At 46.8% G+C, this 17,955-nt stretch overlaps 1 protein-coding gene across 2 annotated transcripts; it reads left to right on the top strand.

Annotated features, from left to right (window-relative positions):
• The first annotated feature begins 393 nt into the window (after nt 1-393).
• Nucleotides 394-16,695, top strand: NDFIP1 (Nedd4 family interacting protein 1). Of its 2 annotated transcripts, none has more exons than XM_040573166.1 (8): nt 394-551; nt 8,784-8,871; nt 10,062-10,192; nt 11,149-11,236; nt 11,425-11,549; nt 13,432-13,498; nt 14,096-14,201; nt 16,550-16,695. In XM_040573166.1, the coding sequence occupies exons 1-7, from the start codon at nt 513-515 to the stop codon at nt 14,197-14,199; spliced, it is 642 nt and encodes a 213-aa protein (XP_040429100.1). In that variant the 5' UTR covers nt 394-512; the 3' UTR covers nt 14,200-14,201; nt 16,550-16,695. The 2 variants fall into 2 exon arrangements, with proteins under 2 accessions (XP_040429100.1, XP_040429101.1); XM_040573167.1 differs by having other exon boundaries at nt 397-551; nt 16,057-16,695.
• The last annotated feature ends 1,260 nt before the right edge of the window (nt 16,696-17,955 follow it).

Here is a 17,955-nt window from a genome sequence, read left to right as displayed (position 1 = left end):
GCAGGTTAACCAGGAGGGTGTCGGGCCCGGGACAGGCTCCCCAGGGCAGCTGTCAGGGCACCGAGCCTGTCCGAGCTCCAGAAGCGTTCGGTCAAGGCCCTCAGCCAGCGGGGCTCATTTTGGGGTGGTTCTGCGTGGAGCCAGGGCTCGGACAGGGTGACCCGCGTGGGTCCCCTCAGCAGCTCGGTGACTGTGAGCAGGGACAGCACCGGGTCTGCAGCTCCCTGCTCCCGGCGGGGTCCCGAGGCAGCACCCATCTCCCCCAGGCCCTTCCCAGGCCTCTCTCCTTCTCGCCCAGGCCTCGTTCGCCTCCTTGCAGCAGCCTCCCCCGGCCGGCCGCGGGCGGAGCGCCGCGGGGCGGGCAGGGCCGGGCCGGGCCGGGCGTGTCGGGGGGGCGGGAGCGGAGCCGCAGCCCGCAGCGCCCCGGCTGCCGCCGCCTCCGCCTCAGCAGCGCCCGTCGGGAGGCGGCCGGGCCGCGCCGAGCTCCCCCCGCTCCGAGCCCGCCCAGCGCCATGGCGGCCGCCGAGCCCGGCAGCGGCCGCTACCAGCAGGTGAGGGGGCGGCGGCGGCGGGGAACGGGGGCGCCGCGGCGGCCTGGGCCGGGCTGCGGGCTCGGGGCCTCGGCGGCGCCGCTCCGGGGAGCGCCGGGCCCGGCTGGGGCGGGCTTGCGGCCTCCGGTGGCGGCGCCGCGGGCGGCGGGTGCGGGCGGAGCCTGCCCCGGGCAGCGCCGGGCTCGGGCCCTGCCCGGCCCCGGGGAGCGGCGCGGAGCCCCCGGCGGTGACCTTGGGTGCCGGCCCCTCGTGCGCCCCCCGTGCCGCAGGACGGCCCCCGGGTGTCGGTTTGAGGCCGGCCAGCTGCCCGCGGTCCCTGCCCAGAGCCGGCTCGATCCGCACCGCCTGGGAATCGGCGTCAGTTTTATTTCGTCTTCTACGTGCGGTGCTCCCTGGCTCGGGCTGAAAGCCCGCTAGGCCAGAAACCGGGCTTAAAGAGCTCCCCGGTAGGTAGATTCGGGTTTGTTTTTCCTTGCCCCGGCTCCCGAGGGAGGGGAACGCTCTGTCAGGAGCACCGGCCTGCAGGGGGGGAGCGGGCTGGGAGCCCCGTCGTGTGCCGCACCTCGGTAGCAGAAGCAGAGGCCTCGTTACTTAAAGCAAGGGAGAGAAACTCCTCCAAACTGTAAACAGCTGCCCTCTGTTCCACGGGTGTTGTTAGGAGATGTCGCTGGATCGCGACTTTCTGTTGGTGTCGTGATAGCTGCTGGGCTCGCTCCTGAGATCACCCGGTGCGACTTCCCCTTGCGACAGAGCATTAATCTCATCCCCGTGACTGGACGTCACTGCTTTTACGTGTTAGATATGTAAAAGATATGTTAACTTGTGTGCCCCCGCCCCAAAGCATGGCTGTCTTTACTTACAAAGACAAATCTTGTTGTTCTCAGCCACGTTAGGTACAAATAACCGGGTCTTACAAATCACCCCCCAGAGTCCTGCAATTGGTGCTGACCCCGACAAACCTCTTCATAAACGTCTCTTACAAAGGGATCTAGCTTCGTGTCCTGTCATCCTGAGCCTGTGGAGATAGGTGACAAAAATGCTGAAGGACTCTGTTGCCTTCTTCTTTAGTGGCTCTCCGGACCTGACCGATAAGAACACTGCTGATTTCCTTAAAGAGAAATGTGAAAAGCTGTCCTTTCGCCAGCTCCTGCTCACACATCAGGCAAACACATAACAGGCACTGTTATTGCTGTAGAGCATAACTCTGCGTGGTACAGCAGAGATTAGAAAGGCAGTCTGTGCCCCCGAGGATTTGTGCTGCTAAAGACAAGCTCCTAGGAGAAGACGGGTGTAACTGAGTGCGGAATGAGAAACCGACGTACAAATGTATTTATTTCTGTGTAGCTATTTAGAAGTTGCTTTTCTCCCCTTGCCCTGTTCCAGAACAGGGAATCCATATTGCTGTAAAGTGTGTTACTGGCTCCTCGTGTGTGTGTTGCTCCAGAAATCCCTGTGTGCTGTGAAACTAAGGGTGTAGAGTTGGTATTTACGTGAAGAGGAGATGAGAGTGGGGAAGAATCTCTCCCAACACTGGATGTGTCAGTTTTTTCATACATTGAAGCTTATTGTGTGTACAGATGTACAGCTAATAAATGTCATTTGTGCCAATGAAGAAAGGCTTGTAACGAATTGATAGCCATGAGGCTAAATACAGGATCCAGCAGATGTAGGCAGTATGTAGAAATTCAGAACGAGCTCATTTAATCTTTAAGTTACTGGGTTATGAGGCAGTGGAGGAGGACTGAATGTTTGAAATCTGGAGAACTTTTATTTTTGGGAGAGATGTAGTGCGCTAGTGGTGTTTGGCACACAATTAGGCAATTCCTCCACGGCTGAATGTGATGCGCTGTCGGCGTGTGGCAGAGCCGTTTGACATCTGCCCCGTGGGTGCTAGTTGTGTATCGACGTGTGTGCCTGGGAGCAGCTCTGAGGGGTCGTGGGCACTGAACGTACTAAATATGTTCAGAATTCCCTGTGTGTGCTTTCAAAAAAAAAAATAAAAGCGATAGGATAATCTGAGGACAATAGAAATGAGTAATTGAGCTCCAAGCCCGCATTTCTTCCTCTACCCTGCTCCTCGGCCCTGCAGACCCGTGCAGGCGGGGGGGCTGTGCATCCCCCAGCACCTCCTGCAGTGCGAACTCGTCACCTGTGGCTGTCCACTGACACGTGCAGCGTTAAGGGGGTGCTTACGGCACGTGGTTTATTTTCCAAAGCCATTTTTCCAAAGTCTCTAGCCCTCGTGCTCTATTCAGGCCTTAGGTAACCTAATAAGAAACAGCCTGTGTTTGTGCCTTTGAGCGGTGTGGCACTGATGTAACGCGCTGAGGAAGCGCAGGACAAAGGTAAGACAAAACCCCGGAGAAGGGCCCTCGGCCCCCTTGTGCCGGGCAGCGCGGGCTGGCGCCGTGCGGCTGGGCAGGGTGCCCGCGGGTGTCGGCTCCTCCGGCAGCGCAGGGCTCTGCTGCCCGGGGCTGGGGACGGGAGGTGCTCGGGAGGAAGGAAGGCGGTGGCAGGCGGTGCTGCGGTCACTCCGGGCAGTGCTGTGTCCCCAGAAGGGCTGGGGCTGTTGTAGTTTGGGCTCGCCTTGGGGAAGGTTGTTCAGAGGTGTGTTCAGGATTAGCTGGCTTAAAGCCTCCTGAGCTTATCCCCTTGGCGGTGAGTTCAGCAGCAAAACTGTACTTTGGTTTTAGGATCGAAAGGAGCCTCCGTTCTGGAAGAAGTACTTAGGCTTTTATTAGGTTTATGAACACTCTGTGTTAACTGCTTTTTACTTGAGGCATTTGGGAATGTATGTGATGTATATGAGTAATGCAAACCCACCTAGGATGTGGTGGGTGTGTTAAATAATAAAGACACATTCCTTTTTTACACGGTATTTTTTTCCGGTTCCACTTGTTGAAGGCTAAAACGGGTTGTGAATCATTTTGTAATGTGAGGTGGCTATGGAAAACGTAAGGAAGAAAGATTTTTCCATTTGTTTGGTTTTCTTTCAGCGAAACTGTAAAAAGAAAGGTGTTGCTGAAGATACGTGCGTACGTTCTAAATCCGTGGAGGGCCGCGGTGCTTGCTTGCTGCCTGGGGAGACTGACGTGAAGTAGGAAGGGAGATGGCAGTTGCCACCCTGTGCTTACCTCAAGCTTGTATTTGATTGTTCGGTTGAGGAGGGCGTGCAGATCAAAACTAAGAGATGAGAGCGGGCCCCCTCTCTTAATGCCAGCGGTTAGCATTAGTGTATCAGTGACCGTCACTTCCTTGGTGAGGCGTTTGGCGTTTGCCAAAGATGCGCTTCCCAAGGATACTCGCGAGTAGCCGGTAAGAACGGTAAGGAAATTTCAAGGGTTGGTTGTTTTGTTTTCTTTTGTGCGTGCAGATGGGCAGAGCTGGAGGTGCCCCTTGACAGAGAGGCAGCGGAGGCTTACCAAAAGGTGGCAGAGCCTCTCGCGCCGCCGCTCCCCTGCTCCGCCACGGCCGGCGAGTGCCAGTGCCTTGCGTGAGCTGCGCTGCCCTGTGCGGCACAGAGCTCGGCCCAGGTGCTGACGTCTCAGTAAGTGCACGCTGCTTGGCCTAGAACGCCTGCGTCTGCACGCAGCGGGACCTGCCGGGTCCGCTTGGAAGGTTTCAGCGGCTCGGTGTAAAAAGGTAATTGCAGAATTAAAATACGTTCGCTCTGTAAAGCTCAAAGGGCTTGGGAGACATTAGTAGCCCAGTACCACCACGTAGCTCATCTAAAAGCAGAAGGTAGCCTTGCAGGCAAACTTCTGAGTTTTAAATGTTATTTCAGGTGTCAGGATTGTGTTGGACTCTCAGCCGGGCCGCTTTGGTGACTGTTCCCTCGTCGCTGAAATTCCACGGGGCTCATCGGGGAGGCAGATGTGGCAGCAGTCCCGTGGGCCTTCAGGTTGCCCAGGGACTCACAGGAGACGTGCCACCTCCTTCCGGGGGGTTGGCAGCGCCTTCTGAAAGTGGCCGTGCTGAAAGCAAGTTCCTAAAGTACCTCTGTGTGTGTGAATTCAGATTGTTTGTCGTTGGATGTAAGAAGAAAAAAAACATTATTAAAATACGTCCATTTGTTTTGTTTCTGCCTCTTCCTGTGAAATACCCAAATTTGGTAGATGGAACAAGAGGATTTTTTAAATTGAAGGTGCTTAACGTTCTTCATATGATAATAATTTTTTAAAACTATTTTGAAGCGCATGAAATATCCAGCATTCATTCTTCCTGTGTTGTATGAGTGTCCTGAAAAACGTACGCGTGATCCTAAACGTTACAGCGAGGCCTTCTGCTTCGTTAAGTGTGTGAAATTTCATTACCGCTCTCAGAGGTGGAAACCTCCTTCTTCTGTACGAAACCTCGGACACGGGAGGAGGAAGGGCCGAGGAGGAGGAGGAAGGGCCGAGGAGGAGGAGGAAGGGCCGAGGAGGAGGAAGGGCCTTCCTTCCAGCCTGCTCCCCAGGGGTTGGCGAGGAGCAGCCGGGCGGCTGGGTGCTGTCACGGCGATGCAGTTAAATGAACTGAAAGAGCTTCGGGGAGAAAACAGTTATTTGCTCATCAAGGAGAAGGCTGCCGAGGGTTGGTGCACGTGGGCTGCGGTGTCTGCTACTGATCGTTACCCCTGCTGATTAGTAAGTTAGAGGAGCCTGAAACGGCGCTGGGCAACGCCGGGAGTTCAAATCAGTGCAAGCTTTAGGTGAAGCGTAAGGCAACGGGAAGAACTGTTCTCTCTTCTGGACGGGGCAGAAACTTCCTTTGTCTCCAAAAGGCCAGAAATACAAAAGGAGAAGAGTGCGGGGTGTTGGGAGCGAAAAGGAGCCCTGCTGGGAGCAGGCTGTTCACTTGCTAATTTGGTGATGACGTCTTTTTTTTATTACCATTGTGTGTATTGGTTTGCAAAGGTTATGATTCCGTTGTTCTGAGAAAAAAATCAATCCTGCCACCGTTTTAAAAACTATTGATCCTTTCTCTGTTACTAACCTACATAGCTGCCTTTGAAGCCTCGCAGAAACCATGGTAACAACGGGATGAGATCTGGTCGGGGCCGTCTTCGGTCGACGAGTCCTCAGTGGGATTTCTGAGCAGCTCTGCCTCGTGTGCCAGCACATGAAACAGGAACCGAAATGCAGAAAACGTTGACGGTGCGCTGCCGAGCAGGTCCCTTACTGACGAGGCACTGCTAGGACAAGGCTTGCGATGCTTCCGAGTTACTGTGAAGAACTCCTGCGTGTAGCCTGAGGACTCGGGGCGAGGGGAAGCTTAAAAAAACCCTGCAAAGCTGTGCCAGCAGCCCGTGGGCTAAGTTCAGAAAATTTCCAAGAAGGAACAAGTGTATTTGTTGGAAAGACGTTTGTTAAAAGTTTGGGTGGAAATATTTCAAAAGGTCGTATGAGTTTTGGACGTGGATGCTGCGTGCGTTGACACGTGATAGAGCCGCGGCTGGGGGAGGTGACGCAGAGAGGCAGTGTCTGCTCACAGCCAGCTTCCTGATGGCTTCTGTCTGCTGGAAAATGCACGTCCCTGGGTGCTACCCTGTTCTGTCAGGCACCTTTCTGTCGTTTTAGTAATCAGGTGAAAAAACAATCTCAGCCAGAGTCTTGTTTGGATAACTGTACACGATGCTGTAAATCCTGCCCATTTTTGATGCAGCAAGTACAAGAGGCGTGCTTTAAAAGCTAAAATCTGTCGGTGAATCAGAGAAAGAATGCCTGCCAGCCTCAGTCGAAGCCTGCCTTAATCAGATTCCCCGGGCTCTGAGGCCTTGCAGCAGCAGCCCGGAGGGGCCGTGGCCTGCACACCCAGCCGTGCAGCTTCCTGAGCGCGTGCGCCAGGTGCCTGCCCCGCTGGGATGCGAAATGGAAGGCTAGCGCTGCCGTAGCAGTGCTGGGCATGTGAGACCTGATGATTCATTCTTCCTGTCACATGAACCCGTGCTGTTTTGCTAATAAGCACTTAGCTGAATTTTAGATGCCTGGAATCATTAAAAGGGCTGGAAGGCAGTCGTGTACCTCGACCATTAAAAGGAAAATCTGCTTTCCATAACTGCGTACCTCACGGAGCCTCCGGCTCAGTTTTAAAAAGTAACTACATTTTTTGTGTCCTTACGTGAATTGTTGTGGTTTGGAGCTAGCAGGAGGTTCGTCTTGCTTTCTCCTACATGATGCAATTGCAAGAAGAATATAGTAAGGATCCTAAATGTAAGAATGGATACTGTACCAGGTGTCTGTGTCCTCTTTTGTTTCCTCTCCTGCAGTGCTCTCACAGCTAGCGCTTTCCTTTCCCCTTCCCTGGGGTTGTACCTTAGGTCGGACGTGTTTTCTTCCTCTCCTGCTCGTGAGCCTCAGGGTGTGATTTCTGCCACCCCGGTGAGGAGGGCAGGGAGCGCAGGGCGTCCAGCGGGCAGTGTCCGTAGCGCGCCAGAGCCTCCCTCCTTCGTTAACGGGCTGCCTCCTGGGTAGGCGGCAGGAAAACGTGCTCAGAAGTATTGAATTTTCATGGGCAGACTAAGAGTGGGCATGGTGGAGCATTTCCTGAAAATTCCTAGACCGCAGAGCTGGGGGAGACTGAATCAACTGCTTGGACCTCTCGGCCTTCTGCGGGGTTGTTCCTTAGCCTGCCCTTTTCCCTTCTGGGCTGATCCCTGGGTCTGCGGGCAGAACTGCCCGTGTCATCACTTGCTAACCCAAGTCATTTAAACGTTACCGGGTTAAACTCCTTCGGCAGCAGGTGTGTTTGAAACCTTCCCGACTTCCTTGGCGTAGGGAGCAGTGACACAGCAGTAACGTGGGGCGGGTGGCAGCCTCCCCCGCAGGAGGCGAAGGGCGAGCGGGGCCACGGTGCCTGGCCGCGGGGCGGTGAACCTCTCTCTGCCTTGCAGCCGCTCGTTCGTGCGGGCACGCGGCCCTGCAGCCCGTGGAGGCGCGCAGTTGTCCTGTTAGCGGCAGGGAAAGCCAAGCAGTGCACGCTCCTCCCTGCCGGCTTGTAAGGCGAGGGTGCCTCCCAGTTCGGGCCTGCAGTTGTTAGGGTGCAGCAGTCCCACGAATTGCACATCTGAAAAAGTTTGGGCTTTGACTTTCGCTGCGGATGTGGATGTAGTGCGATCCTTTGATCTTAGGTATCAAAAGGAAAAAAAAAACACAAGATACTGTACAGTGATGTATAAAACAAGACCTTCATTTACAAGTCTGAGCTGATTTTTTTCCCCTGATACGCCGTGCAAGCAAAATAAGAACCTCCAGCCCTCCTGAGCTCTAAAGGCTCGGGAAGGACTTGAATGCCAACTTAAGAAGAAGCCAAAAGCGTCTCTCCAAAGAAAAGAAAGCAAATGTCCCAGATGGCTGCAAGTACGTTAGCATTAGTATGCAGGAGGAGGAGCGGAGGAAGATGTTAAGACAGAAGTCGCAGGGTTGCTGTTGCTGAGGGTGGCTGCAGAAGAGGTAGCATCTCTCCGTGCAGGCAGGCGGTTCAGTCCCAGCGTGCTTGTTTGAAATGAGTTGTCTTTCTGCGTAATTTCTTTGTCGATGAGATGATGAGAAATGGAAAGAACAAAAAAAAATTAGGTGGCAGCTGACTTGTGCATTCTGCTTTGAACCCATCTGGTTTGCTGTTGTCAGCGTCTGCGATCAAAGCCCGGGCTTGCATACCTTCCTCATGCGAGTGACGCTGTACGGTTGGTAAGCTGCATGGCTATTTATACAGAGCCTGTGGGAAGCACAGTGCACAAAATAAACTGTCTTCCCTTCACTCATACAGTGTGAAAGGGTGAGGGGAAATGGCAGCAAGAATCAAACTTCCAAGTGCCATTATATATCCGCTAAAAAAACCACAAAAACCTTCCTTAGCAAAGCCCCGGGCAGCAGTGGAGACTTCTGTTGGGTATCTCCTGCTGTGTCCTCAACCAGGACAGATGCGATTGCAACTCCTAAGCTGGGGGAGCCGAGGGATCTTGGGAAGTGCCAGGGAGATGGAGAAATACCAGGACGGTGTGTGCTGTGCTGTGTTGTCCAGCAGCATAGCCCAGGTGTGCGAGGACGCGACTTGAAAGCACATTAAGGCTGAGAGGCCGTGCTGATAATCTCAAGCGGGAGCGCTTTGGAGTGAAGCCAGCAGCTGCTCAAATGCCCTGTGCCATGGAACAGGCTTGTTCCAGAAGAGGCTGCTTGTGCCATTAAAACTAGAGGGATGCTTCCACACGTCTGGGGACACGCAGTTAACTTCTCTTGTGTGTGGTCTCTTCAGCTGCAGAATGAAGAGGAGCCAGGCGAGACTGCACCGGTGGTAAATGACGCCCCTCCGCCCTACAGCAGCATTTCTGCGGAGAACACAGGTAAACGTGCGAAAGGAAATACCTAGGTTTGCTCTGGTGTTCTTCCTTACCTCCTTAATTGTTCTTGTAGTTGTTCTTGTAATTGTAATCGGCATTGCAGCATCCTTACTGAGGAGGCAGCGAGGGATCAGAATTGATCCAGAGACACTGTTGTTACTTGTGGTTTGGGAGATGCATTTTGGCTGCGGTCATCTGAAGTCTTCCATCAAGTGGAGTTCAAGTTACATTTCGCAGCGTTCTTAGTAGATTGAAGACAGTTAAAAATCAAAGTGCTGTGAGCATTTGTGGTTCTCCTCTCATTTGGCATTTGAATGATACTGTGCTCCTTCCAAAAATGACTCGCTGCTTAAAAGGGATTAAAGAATTCATGATTTCTGCAGTTTTCAATAACTAAGGACTTGGTCATAAGGGTTACACTTCTGATTCACCGTGCTGTCATATAACTCACTACTAGCTTTGAACAAAACAGCTTTTTTGTGTGCTGGTTGTGTGTCAGAGTGTTTTGGCGTAGGTAAACCTTACCATTTTTTCTCCAGAGCTTCCACAGTCAACTTCTAAAGATTTGTGAATCAAATGCAACGTGCTGTCAGTCTCTCAAACAGCCAGCTGGCTTTGGACAGAAGTTGGAATATGGTGCTTCTCGAGCGAGCTGTTGGGCATCCTGCCTCGGCACGTAGCTGTAACGATGTCCCCGTTAGTGCCCATTCCTTAGGGTGTCTGAGGCTGTGGGTCAGAAGTGCTGTTTGATTTTTTCCAATCCCTTCCCCCTCCATCAGAAAACAATTTGGAATCCTTTTCTGGAAAAACTGGTCACTAGTGGCCTGAGGCTTGGAGTGATTCTTCTTTGACTAACTCCAACCATTTGGGATTCAAAAATGTGACTCCTTTTGTTTTATTGAAGGAAAGGCACAGCATGTGTTACTGTTTTAAAAATAAGTAGAGCCAGGCTAAACATTTAGCCATGCTAAACAGTGCTCTGCATATTACTTTGTATTAGAGAAAGTGCTCTCTTGTTTTTTGCTTCTTGTTCTGGGATAACAAGAGGCTAGAATGATGGGTAGGAGACAGGAGGAGGCCTTAACAATATCGGGTATTGGGGTCTTTTGAAGTCTTCTGAAATATTTCTCATTCCCGGCATGGTGTTATTAAGGAACAGACAGGTTACCTTCTGTATAACTTTCTCATTGCAGCTTATTTTGACTACAAGGATGAGTCAGGATTTCCTAAGCCTCCATCTTACAACGTGGCCACAACACTGCCTAGTTATGACGAGGCAGAGAGAACCAAGGCTGAGGCCACAATTCCCTTGGTTCCTGGAAGAGTGAGTACACTTGGCTGGCTGTATGTCCTTCACATTTCTTGCGTAGAATTTCTGTTTCAAGTCCTGCTTATCAAGTGTCCCGACTTTTCTTATTTAGCTTTTAAGGGCAGTGATATTATGCACTCCCAAGAGTTCTGAGGTGTGAGTGTTTTTTGTTGGTGGTGCTCTTTTTTAAATTTTCCTCTAGGCAGCTATGATGATGTCAGACATCTCAGTAATGCCACTATTTGCTATCCAGATTAGTTTGGCAGGCTGACAGAGGCAGTATACTATAGCTCTGTGCGCTGTGTCAGTGAGGTTTTTTTTTGCTTTGTTTTGTTTTAAGATTTAGGATTAATTTTTCAGCTGTTTAATGTAGCTACTCTTGATACTCCTGCTGCTTACTTAGATGACTTTCCCAGGGGTCAGTCTAGTTGATACAAAGATGATAAAACTATTCCCTCTATTGCAATATTTTTTTTTAGTTTTTAAATATCTTTTTTTTTCAACACTGCCTCATGTTCAGTCTGTTGCCCCACCCCTGATAGCATTAAATTTCCACAACTCCTTCTTTAACTCCTTCTTTGTAGAAGCCAAATCCTTGCTGAGATGAAAAGTTTAATTTTTCTGTTTGAGCAGGGGCATTCTTTATAGTGAGAATAACAACACTCACAGTCTTGACTGTCTTCAAATAAATAAATAAATGAAAATAATGCCAATGACCTAATATATCATGCCTGCATCCTATCCTTGGGATTTTTTCCTGCTTGCCTTTGTAGCCTTTTGATATTTAGTCATATATTCCCCCAAGGGGGCTTTCCTTAAACGTAAACTAAGCGTGTTGTATCCCTCCGATGTACGTTGCTTTTTGAGGGCTGTGCAGTTTGCTATCTTGAAGAAGCAGATGCAGATGAGGAGTTGCTGTGTGGATTGAACTGACTTAAATCCACCCATTCTTTTCTCCTTTTGATTTGCAGGAGGATGACTTTGTGACACGGGATGACTTTGACGACACTGACCAGCTGAGGATAGGAAATGATGGCATTTTCATGCTAACTTTCTTCAGTAAGTACATGGTGAAACTTTATTTTTTTTTTCCCAGACTGTTTCAGAACCCAAAATAGTTATTTTCACACTTAGGTTTATGTAGCACTACGAAAAACCTGTGCGTGCCAATTTTAAGGGTTTGATTTTTTTTTTTCCCTTGGAATATAAAGAGGGCTTGATCGTCTGCTTTTCTCTTGCTTTCTCAGTGGCATTCCTCTTCAACTGGATTGGATTTTTCCTGTCTTTCTGTCTGACTACTTCAGCTGCAGGAAGATACGGGGCCATTTCTGGGTTTGGTCTGTCTCTTATCAAGTGGATCCTTATTGTCAGGGTAAGTTGTGTAGTGCAGCAACATGTACTGGTACTCCTTTTTTTTTTTTTTTTTTCCACTTTTTTTCCCCCAACTCATTTTTGTCACTTATACTGAATGTATTTGTAGTAAATTTAACTTTTTATGCTGAAATGGATTTTGAGCCCCTCACTCGATGAGGACAGAGCTTTTTTGTCGTTCTGTCCTGTTTATGCAGTTACATGCTGGGATTGTTGTTGTAATAAAGGAGAATAAAGATTGCACACCCAAGGATGTCTCTCTTTGGCAGAGCCACCGTTTTGGATCAAAATGTGGTTGTGTGTTGAGCAGTAACAATGATCTGATCTTCATAAAACATTTATCCAGATGAAGCAAGCCCTGCAGTCAGCATAGCGATGTTCCTCTCCAGGATGATGATCTTTAGGTGCTGCTTTGAAAAATCGATATTCTCTAAAATGTGGGTTTGGTGTGAGCATGACCGGTGAGAAGAGGGAAATAGGGACTTGAAAATTAGGCAGCGTGAGGTTTGTTTTGTTTTTTTGCTGGAGGAAGACTCAGTGACCACGTAGTCACATGCATGAGAGAAGCTCGCTGGTGCCCTCTGGTGAGTTGCGCGTGTGAGACAAGCAGCAGGCGATCAGAAATGTGCTTTTCTATTTTAATTTATTTCCCATAGTAACAGGGTGCATATCCAGGTTGCTAAAAGATCCTCTCTGCTCCCCTCCACCGGATCACACAGGGAAAGGCAGGATGTGACTGATCAGCACTGGTTTGTATTTTAGGAGTCCAGATCCAAAGAAGGGGTCCTGCTGGGCATAGACCTCTGCCTACAGAAGCAAGAAAGGCTGGTGTAATATTTTTAAAACTTGGAGGCGGGGAGAAAGTGAAACCTTTCTGGGGAGAAAAAATAAAGATAAAAGATATACATGTGCTGATGCTGTAAGAAATGAGAAAAAATAGTCAAAATACTCTTTTGGAGGGATTGTGAGAAAATATTTCTATAAGAAAAGATTTATTCAGAGCCATGGAAAGATGGTGGCTTTGAAAATGGCATGCAGATATCCCTGGCTGTCCCCAGCTGAAATTTTTAATTTCAAGGAAAAAAGCCTCAGCCGTGCCTAAGTAGAAATAGACAGCATTGGTGTTAGCATGGTCACTTCATACCTAGTATTTTTAGGCTAGGAACTGGATTTGTAAATACAGTATATCTTAATTTTTTTCTGTAGAAACTTAAGATTTTGGGGGACATCCTGTAACAGTGGTGTTAAAAACTATTTGCTGGATTAAGAGGTATGACAAAGACCAGTGACTTTAACTGCAGATTTGATTTAAACTTTAGTATCAAGCTTGCCATTTGTTAGATTTTTAAGTTAGAATAGAAAGAAAGCAAAATTATTGGATTTACCATTGGCGTAGTGAACGTAAGTGCTCTACTAGTGTTGGTGCCTTTCGTTCAACAGGCAGCAATTCTCCCAATAGAAAATACTGTCAAAGGGTTCCACAGGTATGGGATTTCTTTTTGACTGTACTTTTCTTAGCTATGCTGTCCAACCTAACAGTGTAATTACGTGATGCACTGCTGCAAACCTGGTCTCTCCCCGTTCAGAAACTACGAACATGGTTTATCAGCATCAAAGACGTGGGGGTGAATCGGAATACTTATTCACTCATGTATTTCTGCTCCACTGGTTGGAAGAGTTCATGGCTGAGTACTGGATCTGTTCCATTCCCCTTGGTTACAGTTGGTCAGAGGTGTAGAAAAAAGTTCATGGAGGTAGTTCATTCCCTCCAGTCTGTGTAGTTAATAAGATGCAGGGTGCTATAAACTCTCTTGTGTGCAGAGGGCTTGAGAATAGATTTGGGTTCAGTCTGTGCTTTAACTTGTATCTTTTTTTTTTTTCAGTTCTCCACCTATTTTCCCGGTTACTTTGATGGTCAGTATTGGCTTTGGTGGGTGTTCCTTGTACTAGGTAAGTGTTTTGTTCTGGGAGAAAGAGGAAATGTATGCTTAGAACTCTGTAAAGTGCAGTAATGGCTTTTGTAAGCACAGCTTTACTGGCAGCTAAAATACGTACATGTAGATATAAAACTGAAGTGTAACCCTCAAACTCTTCCTGAGCACATTCTGTGTTTTGAAGATACACATATGCAATGGCCTTCTGTCATCATGCTTGGTATCAGTGTCGCATTTATCATCCAGAAGGGAAAAAGAAGAGAATAATACTTGTCTTCAAAGTTACTGATGTTGTCTGTTCTTGTATTTTAAATGGAAGAGTGAGTTGTAGTCTTGTGGACTGTCTTTTTTTTTTCCCCCTGCTTTGGAAGCAGCTAGGTCTCATTTGGAGTCGAAAGTTTTGTGATTGGCTAAGGAAAGTTTGTTTTTGAGATTGGATGAAATTGAAAGATCAGGTGTCATTGATACAAGAAAAGTTCTTGTATTTAATCGGCATTTACACATTGCAGCAACTTAGGTCCCTCTGTGCTAGTAACAGTGAGTTGAACTGCTCCTTCTCTAATTGCAGAAGCAAAATCTGCCTTAACCAGACAAATGTGTTTCTCTCATCTAGGTTTTCTGCTGTTTCTCAGAGGATTTATTAATTATGCAAAGGTTAGGAAGATGCCAGATACTTTTTCCACTCTCCCCAGAACCAGAGTTCTCTTTATTTACTAGAGGTAAGCTTTCTGCTTTCATGAATTTGTTCTGATTTGTTTTAAATTTTATTTTGTGACTAGACTTTTCTTTGCGTCAATATTTTTAGAACACAAGACAGCAGAAAACAATTGTTTCTTGGTATCCCATACACAGCTCCTGTTTCTACAGATGGGCAAAGTCCAGACTGACTTGGTGGGGAGTAGAGGAATAGTTGACATTTCTTCCTGAGTTTTCCCTTTGAAGAATTTTAAATTCGTTAGATTCCATGAATTGAATTGTACAAACAAAAGCTCTGCCCCTTGGTGTTGCACTGTATTTGACAGGTGTGTCTTTCAGAATAAATAATATGCCTGAAACATGTGGTATGTCCTAAACATGAATAAAGGTCACAAAATCTATTTGGAAGACTGTGCCAGTGTGTCTGGCTTATGTCCCAGAAAGAACAATTTGTCTGAATTTAGTGTGCTCTTTGAGTTTATTGCCAAGTTCCTGAAGAAACTCAACTCTTGCACGCCATTTCTCATTGCAAACCTCTCCTGCATACTTGAACATACTGTTCTACCTGAACGTTTTGCAAAAGCCTTAATGCCTAGAAGTCTTTTTCTTTAAGGCTGATCCTTAACATTGCTACCTTCCTAATGGGACTTTAAGGGAGGAGATTTAAGTAGTTGGATCCTTCTAGCATAATTTCCTGCTTACAGCAGATAATGGCCTTGCATTAACTGTCCCTCCCCGAGGGGAAGGAAATCCTGTAATAGTTTGCTTCCCAGATGGCGAGTGCAACATGATGCTCCCTTTAGAAAATTCATAATAACACTAGATTTCCCCAAGACAGGGTTCAAGCAGTTGCAGCTGGGACAGTGGTATAAAGAAACCAAACAAACCCCGGCTTAAAATTGAGGTCATTAAATTGTTCAGAATTTAAAACCAAAGCTTAATTTTCCAAGTGCATTTTCCTTTTATTAGAAACTGCGAGTTGCTTAAGATTCTGCTTCATTTCTGTTCTGCAATGGGAACATGCTACACAAATGAGAATTGTGCAATGTTTTCCAGCTCGGGTCGTCCAGTGGTGATAGCATGTAAAACTAGTTCTTCAGTCACTTTATTTAAGTGTTTCTATTCCATTTAATACCGTTACTGGTTTATGGTGGACTTTTCTGTTGACCTCCTCCAGGATTTGTAATATCCTCTGAAATTCCTGCTGAGTCACCAGAAGGATTACTTCCCTCAGGTGTATAGTCACATAGCTGATGCTTGAATGCTCTCACTGTGTCGTCTGTAGTTTGTTCTCACTGAACAATTTTTTTCTATTTTGCTTCTTTACTGAAACTTAATTTTTCATTTATTATAGGAACTGTGTGGTTTCTTGTTGCACAGGCCTTTCCTGTATTTGGAATTTGAAATTGTAATTCTAGAGACCTTGCTTAACTCCTTGCTTGTAAGGATGGAGGTGTAGTATTTTTTTTTAATCTTTTTTTATTTGTTTATTTTTTGGACACTTGGGAGCTTTCAAAAAGCGCTCTCTTAGATACCTTGAGATAAATGTCCAGAGTCACTTCTAAAATCTACAACTTTGACATTTTCATTGGAAATAAATCTTTAATCTGAATTCTGAGAAGGGAAACCACAGAAGACTTGGATTTTCACTATATTATTGTTCTTAAGATTAGATTTCTGCTGCAGGACATAATGAAGAGGACTCTAAATGATCATTATCATTTTAGAGGGGCTAATTTTTAGAATATAAGAAGGGAAAGAGGAGAGGAATAATTTGTGCAAATAAAAAAATAATAACTGGTGAAAACGAATCTAATTGGAAGCCTGGTGTTTACTGTTCAGTGTGTGTGTACGAGTAACGGACATCATTCTTGACAGTGTCTCAGCAGAAACCACCAGCTGTGTGCCGAGTGCAGGTGTTTTACGTTGGATCTCAGGTCTGAATGGTTCTACCCAGCATGACTGGAACAGGCAATTTGTGAGAGCTGGTGCCTCTCATACTGAAACGGTTGATATAAAGATACAGAAGTCATAATCATCGTGTGTGGATGCAGCAAATAAGACGTAGTACAATTTTGTTCTCTTCTCCTAGTGCAAATGCAGTGTAACTTCATGAACGGGTGTGTTTTTATGCCGGAGTTTCTAAGAGCGTTGCCTGTTTCAGTGTCTGTTTTTAACTCTTCAGGAATTTTAACTCTTTAGAAGTGTAACATATATACAAAAACTGCACATTTCATTAGAGTCATGTCATTGTGTACTGAGATACTTCATAAGCCTTTAGACATCCTGCACTCTTTGTGAACTACATCCTTCTGTTATCCAAAATAGCAATCTAACTATAGTTTCAATATTCAATATCCTTCTCCAACAGATGTTTTCTGGCAAATGTCGTCCTGCGTTAGTGAATTCTCCCTCAAGAAGTAATAGGACACCTGCAGGAAGTGAATCAAGACTCTGAAACAGAAGAAAAAATAATCACCTGCTTTAAAATAAATAAATAAAAGTACTGTTGAAAAAAGGAGAAGCATTTCTTTCTATTTGTTTCTAGGTGTAAAATTTTAATAATTAATGCAGAATTCTGTAATCATTAAATCATTAGTGGCTAATGTTTGCAAAAGCTCTTGCAATCGAGTCTGTGACGTGCTAATAAAGCCTGATGTAGTCTCTGTAGTAATTTGGGTAGCATGAGCTATGCCCTGCAGCCAGCAGGGGACAGGCTTGCTTTATTTCGTTCTGCATCCTGGGAGCAGGTTTGGACTCTGGTCGTTAGTGTACGGTGTGCATAATGCTGACTGCCCCGAAGGGATGAGCTCAAAAGTGTAAGTGAAGGCATTGCTATGGTTACATACCTTGCTGCTGCTTAGTTCTCCACCACCTGTGCTATGTCTGAAAGGAAAAATTGGTCTGTACAGTACAGATTCTCAAGGTGTAATTGGGAGAGAGTATTATTTTGAAGGTGGCACAAGTATTAATTTTTTAATAGTCTATATTCTCAATGTTGTAGTATACTTTTCTTTCATACTACCTACTTTTTGGACTATATAGAGATTTTCACAGTACACCTTGGTAGTGTAAAGATAAAAGGTCACATTGCAACTTTGTATAAAAATTATCTTGCAAAACAAAGGGCCTTTTTTTTCTTTGGCTTGGGACTTTTGAGACAATTCCTAACATACCTGTAATTCTTGCTTTTATAATTTGTGTTAGCGGAGACTACGATGCATTATAAATGTAGATTTAATGTCCACTTTTGTGCTTTCCGCCAAGTGGTAATTCACTTTGGAGTTTTACTATGTTAAAACTGTAAATATAGCAGAACATTAATAAATGTCACTTACGTAGCAATTTTTGCTGTAGATCAGTGTTTAATTTAGTTTCTATGCTTTATTGCATCTGGTTAATGATTACAAATGCAGATTTTCTGCAGGAATTTCATCACTTCTGCACAGAAGGTGTGACACAATCGGACTGCTTTCTCCACCTCAAGGTATCCTCCTTCCTTTTTGTAGCCAGGTCTTCAAATCCTGAGACAGTTTTCAATTTCACCCTGTTTCTCTGGCAGTTGAGGAAACAGCAATTCCATAAATTTTTGGGGGCGTGTTGGGTTTTTCTCGGTCTCGCATACATAAGCTATCTGCTTCGTGAAATGGTTTATTCATAGTTTTGATTCACGGCCGAACTTCACAAATGTACAGTCTCGATAAACAAGCAGTCGGGCGGACAGAGACAGATGGGGGTTACACGGCGACTTCCTTTTTAAACAAGAATAAGCGTACA

The sequence above is a fragment of the Cygnus olor genome, chromosome 14 (genome assembly GCF_009769625.2).
Source record: "Cygnus olor isolate bCygOlo1 chromosome 14, bCygOlo1.pri.v2, whole genome shotgun sequence".
In the NCBI taxonomy this organism is placed as follows: Eukaryota; Metazoa; Chordata; class Aves; order Anseriformes; family Anatidae; genus Cygnus; species Cygnus olor.
This window is presented reverse-complemented; position numbering and strand designations above follow the sequence as displayed.

Bases quoted from the DNA above. Each gene is read 5' to 3' on its own strand.
- NDFIP1 (XM_040573166.1), top strand. From the start codon at position 513: ATGGCGGCCGCCGAGCCCGGCAGCGGCCGCTACCAGCAG. The intron at 8,872-10,061 runs GTAAACGTGCGA...TTCTCATTGCAG, and splicing joins CATTTCTGCGGAGAACACAG to CTTATTTTGACTACAAGGAT. The intron at 11,550-13,431 runs GTAAGTTGTGTA...TTTTTTTTTCAG, and splicing joins AGTGGATCCTTATTGTCAGG to TTCTCCACCTATTTTCCCGG.